This window comes from Branchiostoma lanceolatum, chromosome 9 (assembly GCF_035083965.1).
Source record: "Branchiostoma lanceolatum isolate klBraLanc5 chromosome 9, klBraLanc5.hap2, whole genome shotgun sequence".
NCBI classification, from domain to species: Eukaryota; Metazoa; Chordata; class Leptocardii; order Amphioxiformes; family Branchiostomatidae; genus Branchiostoma; species Branchiostoma lanceolatum.
In genome coordinates this window covers 8,669,855-8,682,351 of record NC_089730.1, presented here as the reverse complement: position 1 = coordinate 8,682,351, position 12,497 = coordinate 8,669,855, and the positions used below count along the sequence as shown (strand labels likewise).

General features: G+C 41.6%; 2 protein-coding genes across 2 annotated transcripts in view; both read left to right on the top strand.

Moving 5' to 3' along the window:
• LOC136442103 (nucleoporin NUP188-like) overlaps nucleotides 1-10,432 on the top strand; it is a 39,991-nt gene extending 29,559 nt beyond the window's left edge. The window contains exons 22-36 of the mRNA XM_066438729.1: nucleotides 3,532-3,646; nucleotides 3,895-4,006; nucleotides 4,216-4,303; nucleotides 4,474-4,593; nucleotides 4,907-5,156; nucleotides 5,509-5,598; nucleotides 5,905-6,021; nucleotides 6,387-6,556; nucleotides 7,026-7,169; nucleotides 7,407-7,482; nucleotides 7,932-8,138; nucleotides 8,425-8,510; nucleotides 8,914-9,065; nucleotides 9,326-9,507; nucleotides 10,337-10,432. Coding sequence (XP_066294826.1) covers nucleotides 3,532-3,646; nucleotides 3,895-4,006; nucleotides 4,216-4,303; nucleotides 4,474-4,593; nucleotides 4,907-5,156; nucleotides 5,509-5,598; nucleotides 5,905-6,021; nucleotides 6,387-6,556; nucleotides 7,026-7,169; nucleotides 7,407-7,482; nucleotides 7,932-8,138; nucleotides 8,425-8,510; nucleotides 8,914-9,065; nucleotides 9,326-9,507; nucleotides 10,337-10,417 — 1,990 coding nt within the window. The 3' untranslated portion in view covers nucleotides 10,418-10,432. The remainder of the gene's footprint in view (nucleotides 1-3,531; nucleotides 3,647-3,894; nucleotides 4,007-4,215; nucleotides 4,304-4,473; nucleotides 4,594-4,906; nucleotides 5,157-5,508; nucleotides 5,599-5,904; nucleotides 6,022-6,386; nucleotides 6,557-7,025; nucleotides 7,170-7,406; nucleotides 7,483-7,931; nucleotides 8,139-8,424; nucleotides 8,511-8,913; nucleotides 9,066-9,325; nucleotides 9,508-10,336) is intronic.
• A 945-nt stretch (nucleotides 10,433-11,377) lies between these two features.
• Nucleotides 11,378-12,480, top strand: LOC136442102 (nucleoporin NUP188-like). The gene is made up of 3 exons (XM_066438727.1): nucleotides 11,378-11,608; nucleotides 11,911-12,171; nucleotides 12,475-12,480. Exons 1-3 carry the CDS (start codon nucleotides 11,393-11,395, stop codon nucleotides 12,478-12,480), a joined length of 483 nt encoding a protein of 160 aa, XP_066294824.1. The 5' UTR covers nucleotides 11,378-11,392.
• Nucleotides 12,481-12,497: the final 17 nt, after the last annotated feature.

Below are 12,497 nucleotides of genomic sequence, written 5' to 3'. Positions count from 1 at the left end.
CTCCTCCAAGAAGTGGGTTGGGCAAATCGAAATATTAACTGCATGTAGACCATTTGCGAGAGCATCATACTTTGCCAATCTCCCTCCCGATGCATAAATTGACTGTTCCAAAATCACCCGTGCAAAACAATTCTCTCTACAAGTTCTGCGAGACACCATGAGCTTCTTACTGCAATGGCTCGCGTGTTTACCCGCAACATGACCTCAGGTAACCTGAAAACCTCATGACCTCAGGAAACCAGGTGACCTCAGGTTCTTTGGCCAGCAGCAAATGGAACGCCCGGAACCTTAGATAGAACATGGATTCTAAGATAGAACATGGAACGGGGACAGCACTTTTGACCCGTTTTTGGTCTGAAAATGGGTCCAAAAGTACCCAAAACGAAACATTTTGAAGTGATGTACACCAGAAATGTGATTGTAGTCTTGTAGGGACATGTTCAAGGCACCCTTGTAGCGAATTTCAGGTCATTTGCTTGTAATACCAGGGCACAGGAGCCAAAAATATAAGAATTGCCTAAAAATGCCCCAAAAAACCTCCATAAAAATGATTTTAAGGCCTGTTTCAAAGCAATTTTAAAATCACCTGAGGGTATTTGCCTTCTTTACCTCCTTGCCAAATTTCAGGTCGGTTGATTAAAAAATGGCGGAGTTGAATCGATTTGAAGATTTGGCAGGAGGAGAAGAAGAAGAAGAACATGCACAAAAACTAGACTGGCCGTCATTTGCTTTAAGAGCAAATTCAGCATATTTCACTTCGCCCCCCCCCATGCAATAATTGATCTTTTGACGAAATGGACCATCCAAAAATTCCATCTAAACACAAGAAGACTTGTCCCAAGATCTATTTATTCTTCATCTACATTCATTAACATGCTTGAACATATGCAAAGATACACAACAATACTATACACTATATATAAAAGTACAATACTATACATCACCCTGGAAAAATGCGCAAACATGCACTATGCAAATATACAAAACTATAACGTTGGGTAACATAAATTCGCGGGGTACTTAAATTCACGATTTTTCGAAAACGGGGTATTTAGGGATATGTGCTAGATGCAACATCAGTAATACCGCTAGAAATGCAAACTTGACAGACTAACGTATTCAGAACACTGGCTGAAAAGCTTCGACAACCATGCATTAGAAGGCGGCGAGGACAAAAACTCTCCGTCCCTTATTAGAACAGTCTGAGCTCGAGGGCATCGTGGGAGAATCACACTGCATCGTTGTCGGCTGGTTTATAAGACAAATGTCACATCCGCTTCCTGCTAAACACAATCATTTACAAGACAACTTATTTTCTTAAAATTGCTGACCTGCAATTGGACTCTAAGTGTGATCAATCATCAAAACCCCTCTTTGTTGCTACAACCTACGGCACGTGTATTATCCCGCCGCCATATCATTACCCAGAATCCTGTTGTCAAGCAGACGACAAAGGTTTGTGAGGAACACTTTTTTGTCTTAATGTTGCGTGTGATTGTGGACTGAGGACGATATTTTCCTCAAAGTTTGCTTCTAACACAACAAGGAATACATGGACATAGTAGTATTATCAATGCTACGGCATCCGGCTAACTTGCCATGAATAATGTACACGTTGCCATGACGGTGGATGTCGACTTTGACGTTCTACCGACTCAACACACGGGTTGTTCCCGTAGGCCTGATGCGTGCGGTACGGCCGTTTTTTCGTGTATTTTTTTTACTTAGACACATCTATATCCATAGCACTCTCCTCAAGCCACGGATGGAACGAATAGCTGCTGTATAAAATGTAATTAGCGGTTAAGATATTCAAGACGAATCTTCTCTCCCGAATTAATGTTCACACCTGTCCGACAACACCGTCATTGTGCGTGCGGCGGACGGTAGTTTCAAGTTGAAATATTCTGGTGTCAGCACGACTAGAGACAAAATCTACCATATATATGATTAGTGCAAACTTTAAGATAGTACATGATACTGACAGAATAATAAAAAAAAAGGATGGTTTGTTGTTCTGCTGGATTGATTTTAGTCAACCATTATCGGAAAAATGGCGAATTTATGTTACCCAACGTTATTACTATTAGGAGGGGGAAGGGCTTCGTGGCACATACAAAGGCCGACCCGACATTGGTTTATCTTATATAAAACAATTTCATATGTAAACAATTATGAGATAAATAGCGTATGAAATTTCTAGTCTATTCTTAACCTTGCTATTCAAAAAGTATTAACAATTCAAGTTGTGTTGGACCCCTACAACGCAAAATGACCTATTAAAAACGTGCTAGATAACTACCGCATAAAAAGCCAACAATGCCTGTCTTTTTTACAGTAAAATTATTTCAACAATTCAAAAGTTTGCTGATATTCATTCACATCATGTGTAGACAATCGCGCTTTGAGAGGCGCTTGTGAAGTATTACTTCCTGGGTCAAAGGTTGTTGGTGCAGAAAGTGAAACTGCATGCAGACCTGCTCGCAATCGATCAGATCGGCCTACCTCGGCCTAGTGGTATATCATCATCGTTGGTATAGGTTTGATTATAAGTTGTATATAAGTGCGACACAACCAATTCAGAGACGGATTGCATTTTTCTCGTCGTCAAGTCGTGATTTATTAGTAGTTGAAGCCGCCATAATTAAATTTGCGAGAGCATCATACTTTGCCAATCTCCCTCGGAGTCCCTCTCAATGCATAAATTGACTGTTTCAAAATCACCCGTGCAAAAAAATTATCTATTCAAGTTCTGCGAGACACCAAGAGCTTCTTAGTGCAAAGGCTTGCGTGTTTACCTGCAACATGACCTCAGGTTACCTGAAAAGAACACATGTTCTTTGGCCAGCAGCAAATGGAACGCCCGGAACCTTAGATAGAACATGGATTCTTAGATAGAACATAGAACGGGGACAGCACTTTTGACCCGTTTTTGGTCTGAAAATGGGTCCAAAAGTCCCCAAAACAAAGCATTTTGAAGTGATGTACACCGGAAATGTGATTGAAATTCTGTAGGGACATGTTCAAGGCACCCTTGTGCCGAATTCCGGGTCATTTGCTTGTTATACCAGGGCACAGGAGCCCAAAATATAAAAATTGTCTAAAAATGCCCCAAAAAACCTCCATAAAAATGATTTTAAGGCCTGTTTCAAAACGATTTACAAAGGGCCTGGGGGTATTTGCCATCTCAACCTCCACACCAAATTTCAGGTCGGTTGGTTAAGAAATGGCGGAGAAGAAGCCATTTGAAGATTTGTCAGGAGGAGGAGAAGAAGAAGAAGAAGAAGAAGAAGAACCAGACAAATACAATATATTTCACTCTACCCATACCTCTAGGTATGGGAAGTGAAATATAACAATATGTTGAGCCATACTAGGTATGGCTAAACATAATTATTACCTGCAGCATGTTTTTCTTCCTGTTTCATAGACTATGCTGATGTTAGACTATGTATAAATCTATGATCTTCAAAGCCATACATAGTCATAAAATGAAGATTCTCAGTGCTAACGACACCATTTTTCTTACAGTGGTAGCGGAATGTATGCCGGTAACTATGGCAACCTGCTGATGTCATTAGAGCGTGCATCTGGGTACTACCCTGTCACCATAGCAACGCTCAAACTGCTGCTGGCACTGGCAAAGGTGAGGCTTGAAGCCATAAGATATTTGCTTATGGTGAACCAGAATGATTTGAGTGTTTGAGAGTTATAGATTCACAGTTCAACAAGTTCAACTGGTGTTTGTTTCTAACTTGTCAAAAATGTATGATCTCTGAATTTCAGACACAAAGATTGTTACATGTAGCAGTTGCTAATCTGTTAATGTCGTACATGAACGATTTATGTTGTTTTGTACATTGTAGTACAAAGTATCTGACTCTTTCTTTCCAGGGTCTACAGTTCCAAGAAGGGATCATCCCAGCCATAGTGTTTGTACTGAAGGAAGTGTTTGCCTCCTTCTACAAGTGGAACTACACAAACCTTAAAGATAGGCAGGAGATTGGTGAGTCACAGCTTCAGATAAAACAAAGAACTGACATGTAAGACTTACTAATAGATTTAATTGTTCTGCATCATATTGGAAAGTTGGAGCCAACTTAAAATTGATGCAGCAACATTTTTGGTGTCATTTTTTGTTATTATTGTCTACTAGAATGATGTATATCAGCATAGTTAGTTGTTTAGTTGATCGCTGTCACAACCTTTTTCCAGGGAGAAGATGTCTTGAGATTTTCCACTGGATCCTGTTTGTGTCAGAAGGAAAGGATGAGACCATGGACCATGATAGCAAGGACACCAGGTATCATATCATTAATTCAAATGTCATCTCTCAATATGGCAATTACATCTGAAAATTGAGTAATTCAATGCACACGGAGATAATACATACAATAAAAGAAGGAGGGGGTATGAAATGTTTTAGTTTGTGTCTTCCATACAGATTTTTGATGTCTGTTATTCTATTTGTAGGTTAACCCTGAGAGAAGTGTGTGTGAACGGCCTGTTGTACACAGAGGCAGGACACAGTGTGTTGGAGATCCTGGCAACAGGGGTAGAGAACATTAACAATGTGGTCAAACTACAGGCCAGGTATATGCCTATTTCCTACCACTCAGTTTTCTCAGATGAGATGATACCTTTTGTGTGGTACATGTACCTCACTCATTCTCTCCTTTCATTTATGTCTTTATGTATTTAAGTTTAGGAAAGCACATGCTTAAGAGTCACTGGAAGCATAAACAGTCTGAGAGTAAGGATCCTACATTTCAGACTTACAAATGTGGTTGGTACAGACAACTATTATTTAACACTGTAAACTTGCCATCTGTTGGAGTATTACATGGTGCAGTGCTTTCATGACTTGCTAGTTGGCATGATTTCATCTAAAGTTACCTATCCTCAGTGCCTTTGAGGGTCCAGGACAGGACCTGATCCAGATGGTGAAGCTGGCGTTCTCTGTGGTGAACCGACTGTTGCTGCTGAAGCCTGCCGACGGTGAGACCACCTCCCCGCTGGAGCAGGCGCTGACGTACCACGCAGGCGGCGCACAGCAGGGGAAACACCTGGTGTCTGTCATCGCTCAGTACGTGTACCATCGCCACGACGTCAGACTCACACGACTCGCCACGCTCATGCTCAAAAGGCTATCACAGGTATGTACCATCAAGGAGGTTATGGTGGACAGAAAATAGCTTCAACTTTATTATGCTCATAGAATGTGATTTTGATATTGGGAAGTTAGAAATGAGTACATGTACATTGAGGCACATCTTTTGGACCTTTCTTGACATAGAGTGCCATCTTATGTGTTATGTTTGTATATTGTATTAAAGGTTTGATATGTAAAACAAAGTAAGGTAATGCAAATGGTAAGATAGATCTGAAACAGCTTTAAAGCGCCCTCCAATACCTTGTCATAGTATCTATGCTACTTGTGTGTACAGAATGTATTATGTCTCAAAGTTATTAAAGCGTTGTTGATATTCTGTGATGTGCCTTTTGCAGGTGGCTCCCATGTCTGTCCATGCCTGTCTGGGTGACCAGGCCATCCCCATCAGGGACATGTACCTCACTCGTCTGCAGGCAAAAACTGAGGTCAGATATCTTTTCTGCAACTCCAGAGATCAACAGTTGTTTCTAATCAAGATCTTATGCATTAGGATACAATCATGTAGTTTTTCAATTGAATATTAAGTTCTTTACAGTCACTGTGCTATTTCTCTTATGATCAGTAACATGTAATTAAAAAGATGGCCATTGCAAATGTTATAATTTTACTGTTGCCAGAATATGGGACAATAACAACAGTCTATACATGACTCATACTCTTTATGACTCTTCTCCATAACTCAGCTTTGGTTTCTGCAACTTACAGTCAAGTACATTTCCTCATGTTTCCAGGACCTGCGACTGAAAGTGGTAATCCTGGAATGGCTGACAGTTGCCGTGGAGACACAGCCGGGGCTGACAGAACTGTTCTTGAACCTGCAGACCAAGGAGGGAAAGGAAGGGGTCAAGGTTAACCTTTTTTCTGTGATCTCTTTTGTTTGTACACAAATGTAGCTTTACTATTCAGAAATTGCTATATGTTACAGTAGGTTTCCATGTAAATCAACTGATGATGACTGGTACAATGGAAAATTTTATTGACCACCGTGTTTCTTACATCTTACATCTTTCCCATGTTCTTTTCTAGTTATTGATTGATTTTAGAAAGAATAGAACTTCTGCATCCAGCCTATGGAATGTACATTTGCTAAAGATATCTCCCATCTGTCAAAAAATGGCTTACTTGTCTGAATTAAACTTCTAAAGAAAAAAGCAGGAGCAAGTTGCCATGTCTGTAGATCTTCACTGACTCGTCTGTTATTTGTGTTCTACAGGAGTTTACAGTAGGAAAGAACAGCTGTCTGCAGGCAGCTGTAGACATGATAGAAGCTAAGAAGCAGGGGACGTACCTGTGCCCTCCCGAGCTGCACTGTGCCGCCGTGGCCTTCCTGCACGCCCTATGGCAGGACAGGAGAGACGGGGCTCTTTCTGTACTCAGGGGGAGGTAAGAAACATGCAACAACGATTGAGGAAATCTCAGTTTTAACACCCTGATGGTGATTGCCCTTAACAATATCGTATTAGCTTCTTAGCTGCACAAGATTGCTTTGGCATCTAAATCACAAGGATATAATAGTGAGTGATTTTAGCTTTAGCAGCCTCCCTTGGAATTGCTGTAAATGCAGAAATTAAAACCTTCGCAAACATTTTTGTCCAATGCTGTAGCACTGCCACAAACTTAAAAACACCATGAACACTTCATTGTCCCCTTAGCGCGAAATGAAAACCATGCAAACTTAAATACATTTACAGTAACATGTTACCTGGTGTCCTGTTGGCAATTATCACATTGTTTTGCCTAAATTGTCCAGTGAGCACTTTAATATGCCAGTAGCTTCAAAATGAGCATACTATTGTTGAGTTATAATAAGCTATAAGCTAAAACAATATACAATGTCTTCATTGTATTTCAGAGAGAAGTTCTGGGAAGGCCTGCTGCTGCCCCTACAGAAGGACCTGCCTGCCGTCCACACTAACCCACAGGTGGTGACAGGACAGCTGAAGACCTGTGCACATGTGATGAACATCATGGCCATGGAGGTCCACAGTATTGGGAGGTACAAGCTCTTATATACAATATGCAGCTTGTCTGTTTTTTTTAAATAAAAGTCGGGGGAGAAGATTATTTTGGATTTGATGAATGTTTCAATCTTTTTTGACAGTGAATAATTTTGGACATAATGATAACGTTACCAAAATGAAATGAGAGATGAATGGACGTTTGAATGAATGATGGCATAGTTATTTTTTTGCACAGAATCTTTATCAGGATTTATTTGATTGCTTTCTTTCAGTTCCTCTCTAAACAAGGAGTTGAAGAAGTGCCTGAAAGACTTTGCAGACAAGAAAAGATTTATCCATTGGTCAGAGGTATGTTAACGCAAGAAGTGTCACTGCATAGTGTTGTCAGAGAAAGAAAACATGTTTCAGCCAACTCTTTCATTTTTTTATATGCCTTTTGATATACATGTAACACACTGTCAGGCTCATGGCTGCCACTGGTTGATATACAATGTATAGTAGCATATTCTTAATTAAGTACAAGACGGTGTTATTTGATGATGATAATATGGTAAGAATTTTTACTCTACATTTCATTTAGGTCTTGGGTAAAACAGATGTCCGAAATCATCAAATCTGGGTTGAAATGTTAAAAACTGTCCGGACTGTTTCTTGCTTTCTCAGCATAAGATCCATGTAAATATGAAACATGCTGTGAAAAGCAGGTTTTCTTCACTGAGCTTTTTCCTGTTGCCATCATGATGCTATTGTTAGTACATCACTGAAATTTTATCTGATTTTGCCCATTGCCATGTCAGTACATGACCAGCCTGGTTGAGCACCTGTGTGAGGAGGAGGGTCCTGTGGACCCCGCCCACCTGCGGGAGAACCCGTACCTGGTGTTCCTGTCCGCCTGCAGGGTGGCGCTTCTGGTGGCAGCCAGTCAGGAGACAACCATGCACCTGGCAGATAAGAACATGAAGGCCAAGATCATACAGAACATCCTCACAGGGATCACAACACTAGTGAGTTACTTGTTGCCTCCTTTTATGGAGCTTTAGATTCGTTTTATTTCTAATGTGTGCCTGGATGTTTGGGTTCTTGTGTGCTCATAGTTACATTGTATTTGAATACACTATCAGTACAGTGGAAAGAAGTGATTCTCCCTACTGAAGTAGCCCTTTGGCACCAAGTTTGTATTGGGTACAGGGTTAGGTAGCAAGGGGAAGGTTAATGTTGGATCAGATGGTCATGATAGCCTTATGAGTGTATGGTGATTTATAATGTGATAATGACTGTGGATTTTTCTAGGTGTCCCACCTTGACTCCGTGCTGACTGTTAAAGCAGCCACATTGCTGACTGGACTGTATGTTGCCCTACTGCCACACTGGAAAGGGTGAGTTCCACTTGACAAATATGTATACATTCACCATCATGATGGTGTAATTTTTGGCAAGTCATCTAATCTTTGGCACTTAGTCACAATACATTGTATGTCATCTACTTTTTGACAAGTTACCAATATGTAATTTTGGGCAGGTCATCTAATCTTTGGCAAGTCACTATACATTGTATGTCATTTACTTTTTGACAAGTTACCAATATGTAATTTTTGGCAAGTCACTGTATGTCAGCTAATTATTGGCAAGGCACCTAAATTTTGGTATGTCACTGTATGTCAAATCAAGTCAAAGCCTTTATTTCTACTCGATAGCGTGTTAGGCCACTTTGGGTGATCTAATTTTTGGCAGACTAGAAAGAACTCCAACATGACTCTTTTATCGGTTTGTTGTGTGCAGAAGTCTCCAGCCCCTCGACCAGTTGGAAAAGCTGGTACCAATCCTGGAGGATGTCGTGGGGAATTCTCAGCCACTGGAAAAGATCAAAACTCCGCTCTTCTCTGCTATCCTCACATTACTGAAAGTAAAGGGGGAGGACAGTATCACTGAAGGTACTGAACACTTTTTGCACTTTCCTTATTCTTATTGACTTAGAGACAGGGTCTTATCAATGTCATTGCGATAAGCTTTGTACCACACTTTTTAAAGAAAACGGTTTTACCCCATTTTTGACTAACGTTTTTTTTCAATGATGATTAGTTGATGTACTTTGCTCTCTTTATAATGAATGGCTCTATCACAAATATGAAATATTCAAAGATGATACTAGTCTAAGATTAGATTTCATTGTGTACTTTGGTGTCCCTCTTAGATACAGAACTGGTGTCCAGACTGCTGTCTGTAGTCTGTACTGTGGTGCAGGAGGCCACTGTCTACAGACCACCACAGCCTGCAGAGTCTGGGAAAACAACAGGCACCGATAGACAGGGGGAGAACAATGACACGGGCAATGGTGACTCAGGGCTACAGACAGCTAAGAAAGATACCTACTCTGTAAGTTGATGTGTGCATGTTACCTTAGATACCATTTGTGTGAATGCATAAAGGAACAACCAAATGTATAATTATGCGTACACATGTATATATGTGCATGTGTGTATTGGTGTGCGTGTGTGTGTGTGTGTGAATGTATGTCCTTGTGTGCTCCCATGTGGTGTGAAGACATATGCTGCGTTCTGTGCCGTACATGAAGTTAAAAGCCACAAGGAGACACTAGTTTTAGATTTAGTTATTAGTTATTAACTTTACTTTACGGAGTATATGATGTTGCAGTGGATAACCAGTCTCTGTGTGTCCTGGAAGCTCTGTGTTCTTAGCCTGAGTACCAACCTCCGTAGTGACTGCTGGCTCAAAAGAATTCGCTTGCTAACCACGGAGTCTGACCCTGCGCGTGTCCGTCACGGCTGTTAGTCAGATATTCGTTTCGATTTTGAATGAGCTCGCTGATTAGCCCCATTCGTCTAAGCTCCTCCCCATGCCACACTGTTCTTTGTAACGGGTAGGTTCTAAGAACTGTTGCAATGGCGATTCTTTCAAAACTGGACCCGAACAGGGCAATAGAGACACCTTGGAACGAAAAATGGCACCGAACGCAGCTAGAATTCCCCTCCTTACGTGATAATGAGACCACCGTTACGGATACGCGCAGGGTCAGACTCCGTAGTTAGCAAGCGAATTCTTTGGAGCCAGCGGTCACTACGGAGGTTGGTACTCAGGCTACTGTGTTCTATCCTAGAGGTTTGGTTTAGAAGCCATGGGGAGACACTAGTTGACTGTTTGTACAGTTACTTTGCTCTTGATGTATTGTAATCTACTGTTCCAGTTGGAGAACCAGTCTGTGTGTGTTCTGGAAGCCCTGTGCTCTGTCCCAGAGGTGTGGTTAGAGGCCATGGGGAGACACTAGTTGACTGTTTGTACAGTTACTTTGCTCCTGATGTACTGTAATCTACTGTTCCAGTTGGAGAACCAGTCTGTGTGTGTCCTGGAAGCCCTGTGTTCTGTCCCAGAGGTGTGGTTAGAGGCCATGAAGAGACACTAGTTGACTGTTTGTACAGTTACTTTGCCCCTGATGTACTGTAATCTACTGTTCCAGTTGGAGAACCAGTCTGTGTGTGTCCTGGAAGCCCTGTGCTCTGTCCCAGAGGTGTGGTTAGAGGCCATGAAGAGACACTAGTTGACTGTTTGTACAGTTACTTTGCCCCTGATGTACTGTAATCTACTGTTCCAGTTGGAGAACCAGTCTGTGTGTGTCCTGGAAGCCCTGTGTTCTGTCCCAGAGGTGTGGTTAGAGGCCATGAAGAGACACTAGTTGACTGTTTGTACAGTTACTTTGCCCCTGATGTACTGTAATCTACTGTTCCAGTTGGAGAACCAGTCTGTGTGTGTCCTGGAAGCCCTGTGTTCTGTCCCAGAGGTGTGGTTAGAGGCCATGAAGAGACACTAGTTGACTGTTTGTACAGTTACTTTGCCCCTGATGTACTGTAATCTACTGTTCCAGTTGAAGAACCAGTCTGTGTGTGTTCTGGAAGCCCTGTGCTCTGTCCCAGAGGTGTGGTTAGAGGCCATGGGGAGACACTAGTTGACTGTTTGTACAGTTACTTTGCTCCTGATGTACTGTAACCTACTGTTCCAGTTGAAGAACCAGTCTGTGTGTGTCCTGGAAGCCCTGTGCTCTGTCCCAGAGGTGTGGTTAGAGGCCATGAAGAGACACTAGTTGACTGTTTGTACAGTTACTTTGCCCCTGATGTACTGTAATCTACTGTTCCAGTTGGAGAACCAGTCTGTGTGTGTCCTGGAAGCCCTGTGTTCTGTCCCAGAGGTGTGGTTAGAGGCCATGAAGAGACACTAGTTGACTGTTTGTACAGTTACTTTGCTCCTGATGTACTGTAACCTACTGTTCCAGTTGAAGAACCAGTCTGTGTGTGTCCTGGAAGCCCTGTGCTCTGTCCCAGAGGTTTGGTTAGAAGCCATGAGGAGACACTGCCTCCTACAGGCCCTCCTGTCCACAGTGGAGACATGCCTGAACCGCAGAAGGAACCTGTCATTTGTGGAGACTGCCATGCAGCTCTTCCTAACTGCAGCAAAGGAACCCAAGGTATGAATAGAATGTCTCCTAGATCATTCTTAAGGCTTTTGTTTCAGAAATTTCAGTTCCCTGACATTCAGAAAAGAATGCCTTTGCTTTGTATTTACTAAAAATGATAGTAGTACTACTACATGAAATAGAATCACATTGTGATTCAATGTCATGTCTATTAACCTTTCCTGTATTGAAATTTTCTGTATACTATAGGCTGGGAAATCTTTATGCTGATGTACCTAGTATAACATCATCTTTTCATTCTCAAGCTTAAGGTAGTTTACTAGAAATGTTTATCCTTGTGTATGTTTCTCCAGGCTGCCTTTGTCCTAGCTGGAAGTGGAGTGACACAGCACCTCTGTATCCCACTCTCAACAACGTACCAGTCCCCCCAGGACCTCAGTGGTACAGTCCTTTCATCCCTGAACGGCAGTGAGAAGTCCCTGGATGCGCCATCCTGGACAGGGGTGTACAGGATGGCACTAGACCTGGAGGCATTACTGCTGGGCACACTGAAGCATGACTTTCTGTCAGATGCCTTAGATTTTGTAGGAGTTCACCAGGACAGAATGCTACAGGTAAATGAGACAATATGTTACTGTTTTGAGCAAGTCCCAATTGTTCATTATCCACTGCCTCCAAAGAAGAAGTCAACCGCCCAGTATTGTACATGTACGTACAAACATCAGATAGATCTAGAATAGATTTGACATTTTTTTTACCTTTTTTTTAACGTTTAATAATGATAATTACATAACTGTTCTTTACTTCATTGCTATTACCAAAGGGCCTGGAAAAACTACATGTATTCACTAGTATGAGTATGAGATGTCATAAGAAATAAGATATGATGATATTTTAGGACCCCATTTTTTGTACAGTCCTGATGTTAATTGTTGACTCT